This window comes from Opisthocomus hoazin, chromosome 5, assembly GCF_030867145.1.
Source record: "Opisthocomus hoazin isolate bOpiHoa1 chromosome 5, bOpiHoa1.hap1, whole genome shotgun sequence".
NCBI lineage: Eukaryota > Metazoa > Chordata > Aves > Opisthocomiformes > Opisthocomidae > Opisthocomus > Opisthocomus hoazin.
The window spans coordinates 74,866,544-74,885,595 of record NC_134418.1 but is presented as its reverse complement, the minus strand read 5'-3'; the positions used below and the strand labels follow the sequence as shown (position 1 = coordinate 74,885,595).

General features: G+C 36.1%; 1 protein-coding gene across 1 annotated transcript in view; it reads left to right on the top strand.

Moving 5' to 3' along the window:
• Positions 1 to 13,647: 13,647 nt before the first annotated feature.
• The window catches only part of GPM6A (glycoprotein M6A), a 131,690-nt gene continuing 126,285 nt past the window's right edge, over positions 13,648 to 19,052 (top strand). Inside the window, exon 1 of the mRNA XM_009938970.2 lies at positions 13,648 to 14,208. Within this exon, the coding sequence (XP_009937272.1) occupies positions 14,172 to 14,208 (37 nt within the window). The 5' untranslated portion in view covers positions 13,648 to 14,171. The remainder of the gene's footprint in view (positions 14,209 to 19,052) is intronic.

The window sequence follows — 19,052 nt, the reverse complement described above, 5'->3', positions numbered from 1 at the left end:
GTATGTTACATTACTTTTATGCTCAACTCTAGTAGACAAGGAAAGCTTGGATCCTATTCTGTTGCACCCTAGGTTGCTGTCATTGCTGGTCATGTTTAGTGGTTCATTCCTTTTTTCCAATTGAAGAAAAATCTTATTCTTTCTGTGCAACTTCAGTATTTTTGAACTACTGGTATAGATGATATAATACAAAATGACAGCAAGGAGTACCTTGGGATTTGACTATGTTTCCTGAGTGCTTCGCTCACGTGTTCTCACTCTCATCTCTGTAGTGGAGGTTATTCTGTATATTATAGGACTGCAAAGTGAGTGGCAGTACAGTGGGTTTCAACTCTGTCTTTAGCATTTAAGCTAGTAGGTTGGTAGCTTACTTAAAGTCAGATTTCATGCAATTATTATTTTATTAAGCGTACTAATCCTAAATATTCATAACATTCCTACAGAGAGTGTAAATAAAACATGTCAAAGGTTCTCTTTGACTTGATGGCAAGTAGCTCATTAGATTCCAGTCAAGGGTGTGACGTTTTATATAGTCTGACATGGAATTTTGAAGGAAGTTCATCCATGTCAGGGAGTACTTAGGTGAATTTGAGTGACCAGTTTCCTATATGGAATTGTTAAAACTAGCACACTTTTTAAAAGAGGTCACAAATCAACTTTGTGCAGTCTCAGAAGGGTACACCTTCAAAAGGGTGAAAATCTCACCATTGAATGGACAGAATGTACTAACTGCTAGTCATCCATAAGTTACACGCCTCTAATTATTTCATTTAAATAAGGTTTGAATAACTTGTCAGTCCTTGTGCTTTTCCAGCTATGTCTGACCTCAGCATTTCTTCTTATTGCTGAAGCAGTTTCTGTGGTCCAGAGATGTATTTCATGCCCTTCCCATATCCCAGGAAAGCTTAAATACACTTCTTAGTAGATGCTAATTATTCTCCATCGTTATAGTTAACACAATCAATGAAATATATGTATCATCATATATTGCAAGGATACCATTCAAGGTTTAAAAACTTCTGCCATTTTACATGTAACTTGAAAAGAAACTACCACTGTATGTGTGTCGGTCAGCTTATCTTTGTTTAATCATTGACATTTGCCATTGCACTGAACATAGTGGAGGCACTATTACTACTTCACAAAGTTTATAGAGTAAGTAGTGACAAAGAGTAAAGTTAGGCAATCTAGCTGCTGATGGTCGCAGATATCACAGAATGCAGCATTTTTAACATAATAACGTAACGATATATTATAAGGATGTAGCAAGAAGATGATTTGTTTCTGAAAGTTGTCATGTATCAAGTAGTGGTGGTTGATCATCTATTCAAGTGGAGCATGATAACAACTATGACCTAGAGTACATAGTTTTTCAAGTTTAGCAGTGCATTTTTCCAGCATTTTTAGAAAATGCCTGTATTTTACGATCACCTATTGGTATTTTAGAATAGTTGAAGTAGTAATTTTTATTTCTGAAAACAAGAAAAATTCAAAGAAGGAGGAAAAGATTTAAAGTGGTCATGCTGCACAGCAGAGATAGAAATGAATTCTAGAAGTATTAGCTGATATGCAAGAAAGTAGAAGAGCAAGAAATTACAAAGCTATGAATTGAGATGAGACTTTTTGGAGGATGACATTGGTAAGATGAAAAGAAGTACTGGCAATGGTGAAGTTGGATTGGGTCCTGAAATTGTGACACAGTTCTGCAAGGTACAGCAGAAAGCTTGGGTCCAGCAAATTATGTTGTCCAGCTAACAAACTTGACCTATAGCTGAAATTCTGTGTTTTTGTTAGGCTAGAAGAAACTGGGGAGAAAAACAGGATGAAAATAGCATTAGGAAGAAGGTGGGTTTTTTTGGTTTGTTTTTTTTTTTTTTCAAACAGTGTGAAGAAAGGCATTATGTGTTCCAATAACTAAAGCTTAAATGTTAATTTTTGTTGAGAATAGGGAATTCCATAAATGGATGATATAGATATTTATAACGATATAACAAGACTGTTATACTTCCCTCATTAGGAAAGACTATTTCTCTGTCTTTACAGCTTATATGTGTATTTAAAGAAATATATATAAAAAAAAATTGGGGCTGCTGTGAAAAGATGGTGGCTGCTTATATATAATGAACCAAGAGGAAGGAAGTTTAGATATCTATAAATAACAATGTAGAACAACCTCTTAATAGAAAAACTATATGGGCTTGTTTTTTTTAAATGAATTTCATACGATCGTGTAGAATGGGTGTGAGAATTTTGTAGCATTTCTGTAATTTTATAACTAATCTGTGGGCTTACTTCTGAGAGATGTGTTCAGCATTGCTCACAATAACTATGTTTCTTTCCTTTAAGTATCGTGCAGTGAGGTTTTCTTGCTTACATATCAAAAGAAACCTTTTTTCATGTGTTCTTTTATCAGTATGTTTATGGGAAGACTCCAGAGGAAGAGCTTTTGCTGTTTTACAAAAATAATATGATAAAAATGCAGTTAGTGTACTGTCTGTTAGAGAAAACAAGTTCTTCTGAAGTATACTGGCCCTTAATGATGTATTTTTGTTGTCATGGAAATGGGGATTTTTTTTTTCCAGTAGGTTTATTTGTTCTTCTTTTGCTTTTTATAGTCCTCCCTTCATAAGTTTAGTTTTGTACTGGCAGTGTTGTCCTTCATGAAAGAGCAGCCATACTTCCTTTATCATCCTCTTTCTTCTCTTTTACGTCCATTAGAATTTGATGGCTAAAAGGCTGAAGAAGAAACAAATATTGGCAGATACGGAGATACCAGGGGTGCACTTCACATGTAAAGAAATGGTTAGCCTCAGTGTGGCAGGAAAAAGAAGGCATCGTTGTAATGAAGCATGTATTAAAAAAAAGTTAAAAATTGCATTGACCCAACTAAGATATTTTTAGCACTTCTCTTTTCATACACGCGTAAATTGCAGAGTTAAGATACTGATGGAGGCCTTAAAACCAGTCCAATTCTTATTGTATCTGTTATCTGTCATGGACTCAACAGGAGATTCACTGCTAAAAAAGATTTTGTGCATCAGGTTGTTTGCATTTCTTTCATGCTTAGTGTTTCTGTGTCTTGGCAAGAAAAACGACTCAAACATATATGTGGTTAAATGCTATTTACTGAATAAATGGAAGTGAGAGTAATGAGTTAATCCTTTGTCGCTTCTGATGCCAGGAACCCCTGAGGTGTGTCAGTGTGAGACAGATCTCTTCAAGGTGCCCATGACAGGTTGCACAGAATTCCCATCCACGGTGAAGTTCAACATACCTGACCACCTGCCACGCTTTTATAGACGTCTTCCTCGCCATTAAATTCATCAGGTAAAGATGGTCTTTTTCCTCACAATAAAACCATTAATTTGTCATCTAAAGAGCGTGAAATGTCCATGAAGGACAGGTCATATATGTTAGAACATCAGACAGGACCATCTGTACATCCTCCTGTAACACCTGCCAGCTAGCATGACAGGACAGAGCATGAGGTTATTCAGCAGCCCCTTAGGCTAACACAAGGGTGCTAGCTAGGGAGGCTTTGCTGGGTCAGCATATACTTCTGGATCACTAATTCCTCATTGTGTCTCAGACACGGTTCCCACTCTTACTGTTTTTCTGTACGTGTATGTTAAAATGAGCTGAAGCATTGTAAGCATGTGACATCTTTAAAAATAAGCAAATAAACATCTTTGTGCTGATTCAGAGAGAGAAAGCATGATTCAGACTGTGCATAATTGGAGCCTTTGCTCTGAAGGTGTGTGTTAATTGCTTCTGAGAAAAGGAGAGAAAGGTTAAAAGAGATCATACTTTAGAGGCAAACTATAGAATGTCTCTTCTTTCATGGGAGACTTTTCCTATTGCCTCTGCCATTGTTTTTGCTCTGATATGATATTTCACCCTGCCATCCAGAGTTCATATTATAATGAAATATGTACGTAGTCAGTGACAACTGCAGCTGACTTCCTAAGAGGTAGACCTTGCAAACCTGAAATCATATGTTACTATAGCCTTCTTAGAGGCTGAAAAACATGGGGGAAAAACATCTGCTAGTCATAGCAATTCCCATGTTTATGTATGCCAGCTTCCACCTTCTCCCAAATTTTTATATAAGGTGCATGCTGTGTTTCCAGGATAGTGAATTTCAGGAATCTTTATGCATTCTGTGAGGATTTAATTTTTTTAGCGGTCCTGTTCATGTCTTTTTAACAAGTTTACTCATTTTTACACAGTTCCCCATTTGAACTTTAGTAAAACTAAATACTATTTTTTATTTTTTGTCTGTCTTGTCATAGCATTTTCTGTGTGTTGCTGTATATTTTGGAATCTCGCATTACAGTGCCCCACTGATTGTTTTTCTTCCATACTGATGTTCTTAGTTTATCATTGTCTTCAATCAGGGCAAAACTATATTTACATTTGGATATGTGTAAATCGGTCTTTCTCTTTAAAAGTAAACAAACCACTCAAAGGTATGATATTTTGGTCCCTATTATTATTGCAGGTATCATAAATAATTGTTTAAGGAATGAATAAAATATCTTGTTAGTGCAGGGCAATTATGATCTGCAATGTTAGCAGATACATTCAGAAAGACATAAAGAATCTTCATGTTTATAATGCAGTGCACAATTAAGGAAAATGTGTTCAAGTTACTGTGACCCACACCTGAATTCTTAATGGTAAAACAAAAATACCCAATTTTTTTTGTGCTAGCAGTATAAGTGCAATGAGCAGAATAACATAAAAAAATCCTGATTTTGTTCAGTCAAATTTTTCCACGATTATTTTGCTTTGGGCATAGTTTGAGAAACAGACCAGTAAACTACTTCAGAATCTCTCATCAGAGGAAGTGTTGTCTTTAAAATTATTATATTTATCCAAGGATTAGTGGAAAAAATATTTTGTGATACTGTTATTTGGTGAAATTTATACAATGTAGAGTGCAATTCTTCCCTTGTTAAAACACTGGATTTTAATAAGTGCAAAGAAGGCTTAGAGGTCTCATATCTAAAACAGAAACACAGAAATCAGTTTACCTATGCTAGAAAAGGTGAAAATTCAGGAAATGTTGTTTGGTTTGTGTTTAATCAACAGTTCTCTTAGTGGGAACCTTTTTTTTTTTTAGTGATCCGAAAACTGATCTGCAATCCATTTATGTGATTTAGTTTTCCAGATTAGGAAGATCCTCTAATCATGTTGTATTAAGAGATTGCAGTTAGAGTTTGTGAAGGAATCTTAGCTTCCACCCAAAATGTGCCACTTCAGGGGTGGGGGAAAAAGAAGTTTTGTTAATCTTTATTTCCCTCAACCTATCCAGTTGTAATGTTGCTGTGTAATAAGGATATTTTGTTTTGATCCTTTCCTTTTGCTACTGTGATGCTTTCAAAAGCACTAAGTATATAACAGAGATTAAAAAAGGGATTACAGGATCCAGGGAGTTCACTGAACCAGAATCATTAAACCAGTGCTCATGGAAGATATTTATAAACTGTTCTTTTGTAGCCTGTAATTGAACAGTCAATTTCAGTTATGGTTTTTAAATCTTTTCTGATTTTCTAAGAATGACAAGGGGGTGGGGTGAGGGATGCAGTGCAGCATTTAGTGTATGTTCCATTACGACTTGATTTACATGCCTTTTGTTGTTGGCATGCATACTGCAGAAAGATCTCATTTGTTGAATATTTTGCAACTGAATAGAACTGTCTGAGAGTATATCTGCGTACATGTGTGTGTTTTATATGTATGCATCTACATATGTATATGTACACACATCTCTATAAAGCACACACGCATATATGTAAGTACACTTCATCTCTAGAACTTCTCTCTCTCCTAACAGTTAGAAGTATGCAATCTGTTTTTTCCTGGTCTTTTTTTTTAAAGTTGTTTTGTTATTGTTTTTTGTCATGACAGTTACTCTAAGAGAATGACAATGATTCCAGTTTTAGATACCTTACATTTGTCACATGTAGGCTATCAGAGACAGTGATGCATTGCTCATTAGGGGATATACTAAGGAGTAAAAAGCTTGCTGATAAATTGCTACAAGCACAGTTTAACTTTCATTATTTTACAGATTGAATATTTGTGTTCTCTCCAGTTTTAACACATAAACACAGGCAACTAAATTTGACCTTAAAATATCTATTAAACACCTACGATTTTGTCAGCTTCACAATTCTCCTTAAGCCTTTGGCTTTCTGTGGCAGGGGGAGGACCCACCCAGTAGCCTTTGGTTGATTTCTCTTTTTTACTCTACTGCTAATCTCCCTTTTCTAGCTTGTTTTTCCTTCCTTATTCCCTTCAGATCTTGGATGAAATGGATCCAGTTGGAGAAAAGGCCAGTGGCAGTAAAAATGTAGCTGGCATCTACACAAAGAATCTACTGTAGCTGCTCCTTAACCAGACCTTGAAGAAAAGAATCCTCAGTGGGGCATCTCAGTTTGTTAGCAGCCAAATATTTACTGCCATTGCAAGGACATCTTCTTTTCTATTCCTTTTTTCTTTCTCTAACTTCTTATTTTCCATAAAGCTCAGCTGAATCTTCCATAATATTCTACTTTAGCTGACATGAAAATTCTCTGAAGCTAAATGACCTCATTGGCACCCTGGCTGTGCCTTCCATGCACTTTATGATGTGTGGATGGTCTTAGAGGCATAATTTTCATTAATGTTTCTAAGTGATTAGCAAGAAGCCATAATGCAGTGCTCTTCTCCTGAGAAAACCATTACTATAAATTGGTCCCAAAATTGATTGTATTTTCTTTTGAAATATATATAGTGATATATTAATTTTATAGTTCTAAAAAGCAGCAGTTTAAAAAATTGGAACACTTTTTCCATCTGCATTTTCTGAGTTTCTATTGAGAGTAAATAACACCTTCAGCTGTAAGATCATTAGAATTTTTCACATGGAATTTTCTTTTAAAATCTGGCATGTATCATTCATGCAGCTATATTTTACATTCATTTTATTTCACATGACTTTTCACTCCATAGCGTGGAAAGCCAAGCACTAGCAATTCCTGATTATTATTCTTATATCTTGTGGTGTCTGAAAGTTTATGTCAAATAATGTGTGAACAATGACAATGTCTAAACTACAACTTGTAGAATAATGGAGAGAGAACTTTAAATTAACCAACTTGGGTACTGCAGATAGTCTCTGGGATAGCTTACTGTTCTGTGGTTTATGTGCTCTACCTATCCAGAAACTTGGCTGTTTCTTCTGTGTTGTGGTTCTTGTGGAGAAACTCTAGAACCTGAAGTGGAAAGCAGAAGGAATAGATATATTTATGGAGAGAGTCCATCACTAAATGTGAATCAACTCCTCCATCTGAATCTTGGAGGCAGAGTGTAGGTAACAAATAGTGAACCTTGAGGTAAGATTTAAAGGATAATTGTGTCTTAATGCTACCTTGAATTTTTGGCGCTTAACTTGCACGCACTGAACCGTGATGGAAGTGAGCGAGCATGAGTTCGGTTGTAAAAATGTGATACTTTCTTTCCTTGTGAAGCAGCATCTCCTATGGGAAGCTGCTGTTTCCAAATGGGAATGGTCGAACTCTTCTTTCTCTCTGATAAGTAGAAGCAAGGTATGACTGACAGTGAGAACAATTTTGAAAAAAGGTGCATTCTTGTCTGTACATTTTGATCTTTTCCCCCTCCCTTGTTCTTTCCAGACTGTTACATTTATTTGCTCTTGTTACTTAAATTGTATGTTGTGTGTCTGTTGCACATTCTTCTGTGCCCAACTGCCCTCTCAGCTCCTAACTTTGAGGTAAACATAGTTCTTGTCAAGACAAAGGGTTAGACCAAGTACAACCTTATGAAACCATCAAAAGGTGCTTTTAGAAATTTCTCAAACTTTGAGCGCGAGAGAGACTTTACAGAGCCAAAGAGAAATTTCTGTGCTTTAATACAGTTGTTGCATGTGGGGCAAATAACGTCTTTAATCACAGTGCTTCAGCAACTTACTCCAAAAGACTGGTGGGAAGGGAAGAAAAAGCAAAGCTGTTGGCTGCAACCAATTCTTACATATATCAGACCTCTAAATTTTGAAGCTATTTGGATTAACACTTTGATGTACAAAGACCACAAAAGTCAAGGGAACCTCAGAGCACATTAAGATATGAAATCTCACAGCAAATATAATTATAGCTTTAATTAAGTGATTAAAAAGCCAGAAGGGACTAGTGTGGTCATCTAGTCCAAACTCCGGCATAATGCAGGAATTAACCAGAGAATTCCTATGACCTAATTAAACTAAAGTATAAATAGGAAAATATCAGATCTTGATTTAATTTGTGTGTATGTGTGTGTTCGAGAATCCAGTCTTGCCAATTTTCTCTAGTGTTTTGAAGAAAAATTTGAATATAATATCTGTTCTGAATTTGTCTGGTTTCAAATTCCAGCAATATTGACTTAACTTGAGCAGCTTTCAGTTAGATCTGTTTTCTTGTAGATATTTTGATGTAATGTAGATGGTCCTCAATTTTTTTTGTTAAATTTACCAGTCTAATCGCTTAGAGTTTTAAAATTGACAGGATGTTTTCATTAACAACATCTGTGGCCATTTTTTGAAGTATCTCCGGTTTTCAGCAGCATCTTTAAATTGATGGCACCAGAAACTATACGGAATATTTCAATAGTAGTTACGCTGGCAGGAAATCTTGGAATACAATCAGAGTGTGGTTTGGGTTGGAGAAGACCACTGGAGACAGTGTGGTCCAAGTCCCCTGATCAAAGTAGGGTCAGCTGGAACTCTGTGTGGGTGTATATGCTACCCTGTGAAATGCTTTTTTTATCAGTACATCCAATACACATCAGTACAGGTACTTATCAAACAACACCATGTGAGGGGGAAAGAGCTCTGGCTGATCACAGCACTGTGCTTATGGCATGGCCTCCAGGTTTGAAAGGGGATGTGAACAGCCAGCTGCCATTGGGCTTTAAATATATGCATAGACTTCGAGTTGAAACAGTGTGTCCGTGTGCAGAATCTGGCCATGCAATTCAGAAAGCCTTATGTACAAATGTGTTACTGGGGATCTCCCTGAATTTTGCTGTCTGGCATCCATGTTCAGCTAACTGTCCGCCACTGTCAGCATCTTTTCAGAGTTAAAGCTTTCCGGATGAGTAGCAGTATCCTTTGGGAATGTGGCCAACTACTTTTGTTCCAAAAGCTATTAATTCATACTTGGCCTGTGAAAAAAGGCATAATTTTCTTATTTTTAGTTGTCAAAATGATTCAAGTTCTTCAGAATTTTAGGGGAATAGTATCATCAATGTCAGTTTAATCTGGAAAATTTTACTTATTTTCAGAAGTAAAGCTTTACTGATTATGATCGTGAAACATATCCAGTCAGACTGAAGGTTTGAATTTACAGATAATACAATAGCTATAGCTAATAGTCTGGAAGTATATTAAGACTGGTATTCTGAATCAGAGGTCCTATTAATCAGTTTATTATGTTTCTACTCTTGATTGATACAGCGTATATGAAATATATGCTTGAGTACTGAGAGGAACAAATTCTTACCTGTTGTGCTTTAAGGCTGGATATCATATGCAGTGGTGAGAGATTTTCTCAGTGAATAAATATTTTTAACCAGATGAATTTTTTGCAAAGGGGTTAATTTTCTGAATATGATAATGATGTTAGTGATTATTATTATAGAACATAATGAGGCTATATGCAGCACTCTCCTCCTCAACAAAATCCCTGTTTCTGGAAGTGTTAGATGATAGAAGGATGTAGAAAGAAATGAGAATAAATTGAGGTCGTTAAAAGATATTTATTATACGTCTGTCAAAAGTAATATCCAGACTTGAGCACAAATAGGATTGTAGTTACCTCTGAAACATCATTTTTAGTATTCTGTGTTTGTATATCACTTTTTTTTTCTCTATTTAGCAAACAGTGATTGGTATTATTAGTCAGAATACAAATATTTCTTTTAAGTAGAAATAGACTCATTTGTATTGGGTGAAGGCCTGTTCTGAAATGTCTTTGAGTTATATGAACATCCTGCTATTTATTTGGTAAATGACTGGTTTAAACTGGTACTTTCTTCCTCTAGAAGAATGTAATTTCCTCAGAAAGATGATTTTTGGGAATTAGTAGAACTATACACAATCTCATCATTGGGATGAGCAACAATATTCTACCAATGTTACATTTTGCCCTCTGCTTCCTTCCTTCCTCTCTTCACATTTCATTTCCCCACTAATTCTGATAATTGTTCATGTCATTAAGCATTTCTCCTTTCCCTGAATACTTGTGTGAATGTCTGGCATGAGTTCAACTCTGCGATGGACCGTGTGCTGTTTGTTTATTTTGATAAATATCTTTAGAAGCTGTAAATAAGAAATACACACCCCAGAACAAGCAATTAGACGTATTTTGGAAGTCTTAAAGATTCTGAGTGCTTCCTCTAACCTTACTCAGTTGGGATATTCCAAAGATAAAATAACTTGTGCCATCATTCTATAGGTGTGTTTTGATGATTTATATTTTGTATTTCAAATAGAAATATTAATTGTGGAGCACTCTAAATATCAAATTTGATCATCCAATTCTATTTTTTCTGTGAACCTTTCACAAATTTCCATGATCTGCTGCCTAATTTTCATAAAATAATTACTACAAGTGCATCTGCATTAGTGTTTTGGTGAGTTCAGGAATGAGCTTTTAAAGTGAATGTCCCAGTTTTCACTACCTGTTTTATTTTGGTTTGTGTCACAGAATATTCTCTAAGAACATAAATTCTTTTTCATGCAATGAAACTAGAACTTGCTTTCCAAGAGTGCACATTATGCTACCCCAGCCCCTAAAGGGCAGTCAGTCCGTGGCACTGGACGGGCATTAACCCAAAGTGAATTGCCCTGAAACACAAAGAACAGGTTTTGTTTCGCTCCCCAGATCCACCACAACTTATTCACACTGTCATAGGCAAAGTGTTGCAACATAGCTGAAGTAATTCAAGATGGCTTTTGGTTTTTCTTGCTCAGTTATTGAGTTAGTAGTATGAGCAACATAAATAACTTTGTGCTTTTAAATTTTGTTTTCATGTGTTGATCAAGACATCATTGCACCACAGCATTATTGTTATTATGTAGCTGAAAATCAATAGGATTGAAGGATGGAGGGGTGAACTGGTTTGAAGGCCATACAAAACTGGGAGTAAAAGTCAGGTGTCTTGTCGTGCTGTTTAAAGCTATAAGTGCTCAACTACATTTCATAATATCATAATGGATGCCAGGGGATCTGTTAATGTCATCAGCTTCCAATTATTCTCTTGATTAACTGTTTATTTAGTCTCATTATACAGTTGGATGTTCTGTCTTGCCTTGCCATTTACAATTGGCATGGTTGTCCAGTGATCACTTGCACCAATAATCTCATCTCACATTAAGAGGGAATTTGACAGTCGTATGTAGTTCCTACTGAAATAGTTTCCTTCTGTGCCAGAAGCGTGGCCAGAAAGAGAAGGTTAGCAGCTTGGGTAGTTTCTGGGTATGGCTTTAAAGTAGCTTATATGTCACTGGTGTTCTGCAGTATGCTGAAGAAAGCAAGCCTCTATGGTTGTTGCTTAGAAAGTCACATAAAGTTGGCATTTTCTGGTTTTGTTTGTTACTCTTCTTAATGTTTGCAGAGCTTTTCTGTTTGTTTGACTTTTAGGATTAGCATCTATTCATAATTTCAGAAAAATAGATTCTTGCAAGGGGTGGGGGCAAAGCTCAAAGCCATTGTTTGGCAATGCTAGACTTCGCTTCACCAGTTACTGTGATTTCATCTTAGCCTCTGACATAGGAGTGTAGGCTTTTTAGGAAGTTAAAAATTCTGTCATTAAAATTAAGCTATGTGTGAACCTGATGTGAAAATGACCGTAGTGGTGACTAGGTCAAGGATTCACTCAGCCCAGCATCTTGTATGTTTGCGTCCAAAAGCGGCCTGTTGGAAGCAGTAGAAGAAAGTGATACAACTTCTCCACAAAACATTCCTCTACTCTGCAATGTTTTGCAGCTCAGGGATCTCCTGATCTAGAGATGCATCTTCATATCCATGAATCTTTGTGATTAAGATTCTCCTTGCTCTTTTTTTTTTTTTTTCCCCTGCTCTACAAGACCCTGCTGCAAGAAGTTCCACAGCTTAACTACATGTTGTGAAATATGCCTTTGCTTTCTTCTGAGCCTACTTTCCTCACAGCCTTCTCCCTTTATTGAACAACCCCTAACTAAAATATTTGCCAGACACTTTTTTAAATATGAAGATTTCTTAATGCTTATGTAAGAAAATAATTTGAAAAGAAAGTATAGCAGGGAAGACTTACACAGAAGTTCTTCTGTTTTTAAAGGAAATATGCCTTTTCAAAAAAATCTGACTGAAGGAATAATTCCTAGAAAGATGGAAGACACTTAAATGCGATGATGTGGCAGCACTTCCATGTGTATAGGCAGTCTCAATGTGTGGATTTTGAAATAATCATTTCGATCTGAGAACTAGAACAACTGATTATTGTTTTTTAAATTATTTCAGAAAACAGAGCCCAAGAAAGGTGAATTAAAAAGAAAAAACGGGTATGAAAGGCCTTGGGTAACTAAATAAATATGTATTCATTTATTATATAAATTGAACTTTATAATAAAATTTATGTGTGAACCAGATTTGAACAGATTTCTACACAAAGTATAAAAAAAAAAACAAAAACAACCAAAAGACTCCCCCCAACCAAAACACCAAAAAAATCAACCAACTCTTCCTTTTTTTTTTTTTTTTTTGGTGGCTTAGAAGGCAGCACTAGGTGAATCTATTTAGAAAGCATAAAGTGATGAGATGTTTATCATTTATATACAAATGTGAATTTTCAGCCATAGTAGTCTTTATTTTGGGGGGTGTTTTTGTCACTTTTTTTCCCAGAAGGATGAGAAGTGAAAACAGTAACAAAAAATTGGACTTGTGTTCTAGTTGCACTCTTGGTGAAATAATGAAAGTCTTAAAATGATGTTACATTACTCTGTAAACTAAGGTACAAAAATGCTAATTTATTGCTAGACTGCAGCATCCAATTTGCATTCCAAATCAGACTGCAGAGCTCCCCAAATGAGTAGGTCCCCTCACAGTGTATTTAACCTGTGCTATTCCTGAGTAAATTCGTAACAGTGTGTGTGTTTGTACGTGCTTCCTCACATACCTCCCCACATGTAGTGCTTCACCATTTTAAGACGGTCCAGTTTTCTTAATAGGGATTTGAAGTGTGCAGCTAATTTTGGATATTAGCAGTCAGAAATTGAATTGATGCAAGCACTGTTTTAAATCTCTGAACTGCCCCTAAATTCCTATTTACGGTGACAGTGACAGATAATGTGTAGGGTGCACAGAATTTGCAGCGATTAATGTCGTGTATTAAATTGTGCTTGTATGTGTGTATAAGCACACAGTTGCATACAAAATGGTAGTTATAAAGATGTTTTCTGGAATATTATAAGGGTAATAGTGTATATTTGTTATTAGCTTGAGATGATACAGATACCTGAAGGAGGGAAATGAAGAGTCGTATTCTTAAGTGTGCTGATACAGGAGGAGGAGGGAGAGGAGGGGGGAGAGAGGGAGGGAGGGAGAGAAAGACAAGTAATACAGCATAAAGAACCCACAGGCATCTGGGCTTTCCCACTTCAGTAGCAAATAGGGGGAATTATGGGTTGGTGGTCTGCTTCCCGTTAGGAGGACACCCCTCCATCTGTTTTCAGTACAGCCTGTTTCCAATTTAAAACACAGATTTCAATACAAACCTCAATTTCTTTTCTCCATTTTATATGCAAAGTGAGGCTTATGCATCGGTGTCGTTGCCATAAGGGCTGAGACCAAATTTCCCCCCAAAATTCACAGGCTGTGCATTTGAATACCTGCTTACAGTGGTACACAATGGACAGCTTTGAGAAGAAAAATTGATAATCTTCACGGAAGAGTAATTTGAATGAAATTACACTTGACAGCCTGTCTCCAAGCAAACAAGGAGAGTGAGGGAGCCTTAGCTAAGCTCTGAGGACTTGCCTAAGCCTCTGCTGTTGGAGCTTCCAAGGGAAAAAAAAATCCACACTTTTTCCTACATCTGACTGAAGCTTTTGATTAATTCTCTGTAGCTGTTTCTAGTGAAGAAAGGTAGCCATGGAAGAGAATATGGAAGAGGGACAAACACAGAAAGGTATTGTGATAAAATCGCTTTCTCTTTGCAAGGAGATAATTATTTTGCAGTTTCTTATTTGCTTTAGCAGCATGCTGTAAGGTTAGTGAATATCATTATGTGGCAGATGGGGAAAGATTATTTTTTTTTCCCATACCACGTACTTAATTTGTCTCTCTGCAATAGCACCTAGCATTAATATAGTGACTGTCATCTGAGGTCTAACATTAGAAGAATCTAAATAGCAAATTTTAAATCTATACTAACAATATTGCAAGCATTTAATGCAGCCTGCTTCCCAGACCAGTCTTTGTTAACCTTCATTTATTTAATGTTTTCACGCTTGTCTAGCTGGGTCAAGGGAGTCTGGTGTGAACTATGAGAGAGCTACTCACACAATATTTGGAGCTGGTTGCACTTGGATATCTAACAATGTAACCAGTATTTACACCAGGCTGAACAAAGACGTGGGGTATAGTTTGTATATATTTAGGCATTATTGCAATTTCCTTCTGCCTCTTTTCCACTTTATTTTGCAACGTGTTGAAGCAGCCTTGCTTATAGTTCTAATATTTGCATTGTACAGATTTGCATTTTGCTGAAATTCATTTTGTACGTTGCAGCTGATGTACAGTTTTGTACGTTGTAGCAAGATGTACAGAGCATCTTTAGAGCATTTCTGTTCCACTGTTTCTGGTGAAGTTGAAAAGAACTGAACATTATGGGATGCGTTAGCATTTAAAGATGCAATTTAAAATTATTGCAGACTGTTTATTAATTTGTGAATCTCTGAGAAATACAGTGCTTTTAGTCTTTTCACTGAAGTGTTATTCTGTGAAAGCAACATTACAGTCGTGAAAGGAACCAATATTTTTTCGTTTTACTTTACTGCAAGTAAAAAGGCTAATCCTAGTGAATATTTGCCATGTTAAATCATATATACTTTTCATTTTGCATTTATTTTGGATTCACTTTCATTTTTGAGGAAGATTTAGGAACTCGCAAAATCATTTAATATAAATTGCTGGTAAAGGCATATTTTTCTGTGCTGATGCCATATTCTGTATTTCCATTCTCTGATCAATCTGCTTGCTACATGTAAATGTCATGCTTTCTCATTATAAGTGACCCATTTAGACAGAACGAGGCTTTGAACTGTTTATGGTCTTGCCTTGATCTCAATGCGCAGTAGATAGTCATGAGGAGACTAAAAGACAATATATGTGCCCCCTCTGTGTGTGTATACATACTTGTATTTATAGACAAATAGATTAGTATCTGGTTGGTGACTTCAGCAGTTTCTTTAGTTGAATTTTATTCGCAAATGGCAGAAATAATGGGAAAATGCAAGACAGTTTGGTTTTTTGGTTTTTGGTTTTTTTTTCTGAAGGTAAAATCAATACTTTTATGATACAGTTCAAATTATTTAGTATGCTTTACATATAGAAATTGAAGGCATGCTTTTTTGTCTGAAATGCATTTTTTCCTTCTTAAAACAAGTGAATTGAAATGTTTGATAACTGAATCAAAATACTTCATTGTTACTGAATGATATTGCCTGAAGACACAGCGTGAAATTCAAAATTCTTAAATTCTTATTAGAGAGAAAAAAAAGTCAGAGAAAAAAGTGAATCATTCTGTATAGTAAAAGAACATGTTGTTATTTATAAACTGTGTCCTCATTGTTCATATGATAAGCAGTTGAATGACCAATAGCCACTGAAAATGGTGTGATTAATAGTGTGATTACAACAGCTAACACTACTTACCCCCCACCCCCAATTTACAATGCCATGTGTTCAGCCTTTTTTCCCTTTAGTGGTACCCAGCTGTCATCACAGACAGTGACAGGACAATGTTAAGAGCTCACAAATTGTATCTATTTTACCTTACTGGTGTGGAAGGGGATGCTGTTTGGTTACTGTGACCATACCTGTGAACCTGTTGTGTCAACCTGTCGTGTTCCCATGTCAGATGATGACAACTTTTAAAATGTATTTAGAGTTTGAAGAAAATCTACAATTCAGAAAGAAAACAAAAAATATATCCATTTTTTGAGTTTTTGGGGGTACTTGAATGCAGATGTTGACATTGTGGTGAAGTATAGGGATGATTATTTGCACTTGAAAAATATTGACTTATTTGTGTGATTTGATACTTTTTTTTCACAGCTGCTTTTTTTTTCTTGCATTTAGCATTATCTATCTATTATGTGTTTAACTGATATCCTTAGTACAGTTCCAGGTCATCTGGACTAGTTTTTCTAAAACTGTAGCGTCCCATATAATAATATGGGACATATATAATATAATAATGTCCCAGTGTAATTCATATATTGTGATTTTCGTCCTCCTGCCATCTTGAGTGGAAGTGCTTCTTTCTTCCTTTCTCCTCCGATTTCTACAAAATCAGTGGGAGTATAAATTGTGACTGCTTATCAACTCCTGTGCTCTTCACAGCAGATGCTTTGAACCTCCCACTGAACAGCATTACGTCTTGCTAGCAGCCATGATGGAAGTGAATAGTTTCATATTGATGCATTTCATAAATACGATAGCGCAATTAAGAGGCTTGCAAATTTAGGAGTCTTGTTGTTTTAAAGAATTTTATGCAAGAAGATAATTGATAAGTGCAAACAATTCTTGCCATAGTGGTTCCAAATAATGACCTTCTGCCTTACACAATCTCTGTCCATACTATTATTTAAGACTTATGATTTTTTTATGGCTGTATCTTGGAAAATTGTCAGCAGGGAAATATATCACATCTGTTTTCTGAAAATAGTGAAGTACTAGAAACTGTATAGTTCAAAGTAATGATTTGAAATCAGAAATGGACATCTCTTCCTCCTTATCCCCCCCCCCCCCAATATTTTCTTTCTATTGGCCTTGGAAATTGTGGTTTCTTCCTTAATAAGGCAACTCAAGAGAATGCTGCTGACCAGCAGTTTTCATATGTAAAGCTGTAAAAACTGAAACTGAGAATAACTTGTATTCATTCATTTTCGTTTTAAAGTATTAGAAGACTTGGGTTCTGCCCCCCCCGCCACCCCCCTTTTTCTTCCTTGATACCACATTTTGTTCACTTGCAAGCCAGTATGGGTTGGAGAGGAGCTCTCAAGGTGTTTGCTACACAGCTGTCTGTAGCTGTCCAAGAACTGGAAGTGTGTAGAAAGTCTGGCTGAAATGTAAGCTGCATGTGAACACTGAAATATATTCTAACAAAGTAAAAAGTCATAACATCTCAGAAATAGCAACTTGTTCACAATTTCCATAATAATGACATTATGCTACGTGCCTGGAACCGTAACATACTAAGAGCTTTGATCGAAAATTTGCTGTCTGGAAAATCCAGGATAACTAAAGCCTGTAATTTATCTGACTGGTTTATTTTTCAAAAATGATCAGCTCCACTTAGAAGCAGAAGTTTCACTCATGTCTTTAGGGATGCATGCTAATTTTGAAAACCTCATGCATAAATTTGCATGTGTCAGTGGTAGGTCTCAGCTGCCAGAGTTTGAAAGACAATGACGTCAAGCTGTTAGCTTTGCTATGTGGAAAAAGATACTGGTCTGGTTTCTGAAGAACAGGTTTTTCCTCTGTGAAAGCACGAAGATTGCAATGATGTCCCTAACCCCAGTCATTCCTCCCAATAGAAAACTTTTCAGAGGGCAGGCATGGTAATTTTTTACATTGTGTGGGACTTAGTGCTATGGAGTATAGCATTATTCTCACCACATTTCAGAAAAAAGAAACGTTCTGTAGCACAGCAAGACATACTTATACCACTTGAACTAAACTGAAGACACAGGTGCCTTTTTTATGGTTCTTCTGTAACTTCATTTTGTAGCTTGAATTCCTTTATAAAATAAGCTCTTGGGAATGGATGGGCCATCTCTGTTTGTACAGCAGCAAACGTGAGGAAGAGCTAATTTTACTTAAGCTCTCTTGGCTGTAGTACACCCAACAAACATAGATAAGGTATCCTTGGAAGGATAGCAAAAATATGTAGAATATTATTGTGACGAGAAATGTTTGAATACTAGAAAATAAACGAGTGAGTATTTGGCCCGCATTGGTGATTTAAGTGGATCTGCAACCTATAATTAAAGCTTTGTCATTTGTTCCACAGCATGCTAGTAAAGGAGAGCTTTAAGCAGAGTTTTAGAAGAAAGTCATAAGGAGTCTAGGATGGTATCAGTCATGTGTACACACAGCCTCTGCTTCTTCAGGCACGAGAAGTTGAATTGCTTCCTCTTATTTCAGTACTTTTTGGAAAATGGCAGACTCTGAGCTAGTAGGATGCTATAGGCTAGATGAACGTGATGATTTTTTTATTTCATGTTAAGAAATAAACCAACAGCCAAATAGTCAAAACACTGCTGGCATCCTTTGCAACTTAGTCTTCTAAATCTTTTTATTTACCTCTAAAAGAGAATAGTTGTCCAGTTTCTCATTTGACTATTGTTGGAAAGTTGGTAAAAATAAAAATGAGCAAATACCAATAGTTTGCAGTTTGATTTTGTTGGGTGGCTATACTTGTAAATAAAGCTGAGGAGTTATTTTCTGTTCTTTAATGTAAATGCCACACTAAGTGTGAGCCATGTTTTTATCTTTGGTTAGATCCTTTTTATGTTGGTACTCTGTCAGGTCTTATAGGACCCCTGAAGTACAATCGGTTTTGTGACTAATATGGAAACAGCTTTCAAATTTGGCCTTTTAGGTAGAAGTAGCAGACATTTGCTGGCGGATATTCTGCATACAAAACCTGGATTTCCAATGCTTGGTTCTTAAACGAAATATGATGGACAGAGGTCAATTTTAATTTCCTTTGGGAATATATTTTCAATTCTACTCTTAGTTCCC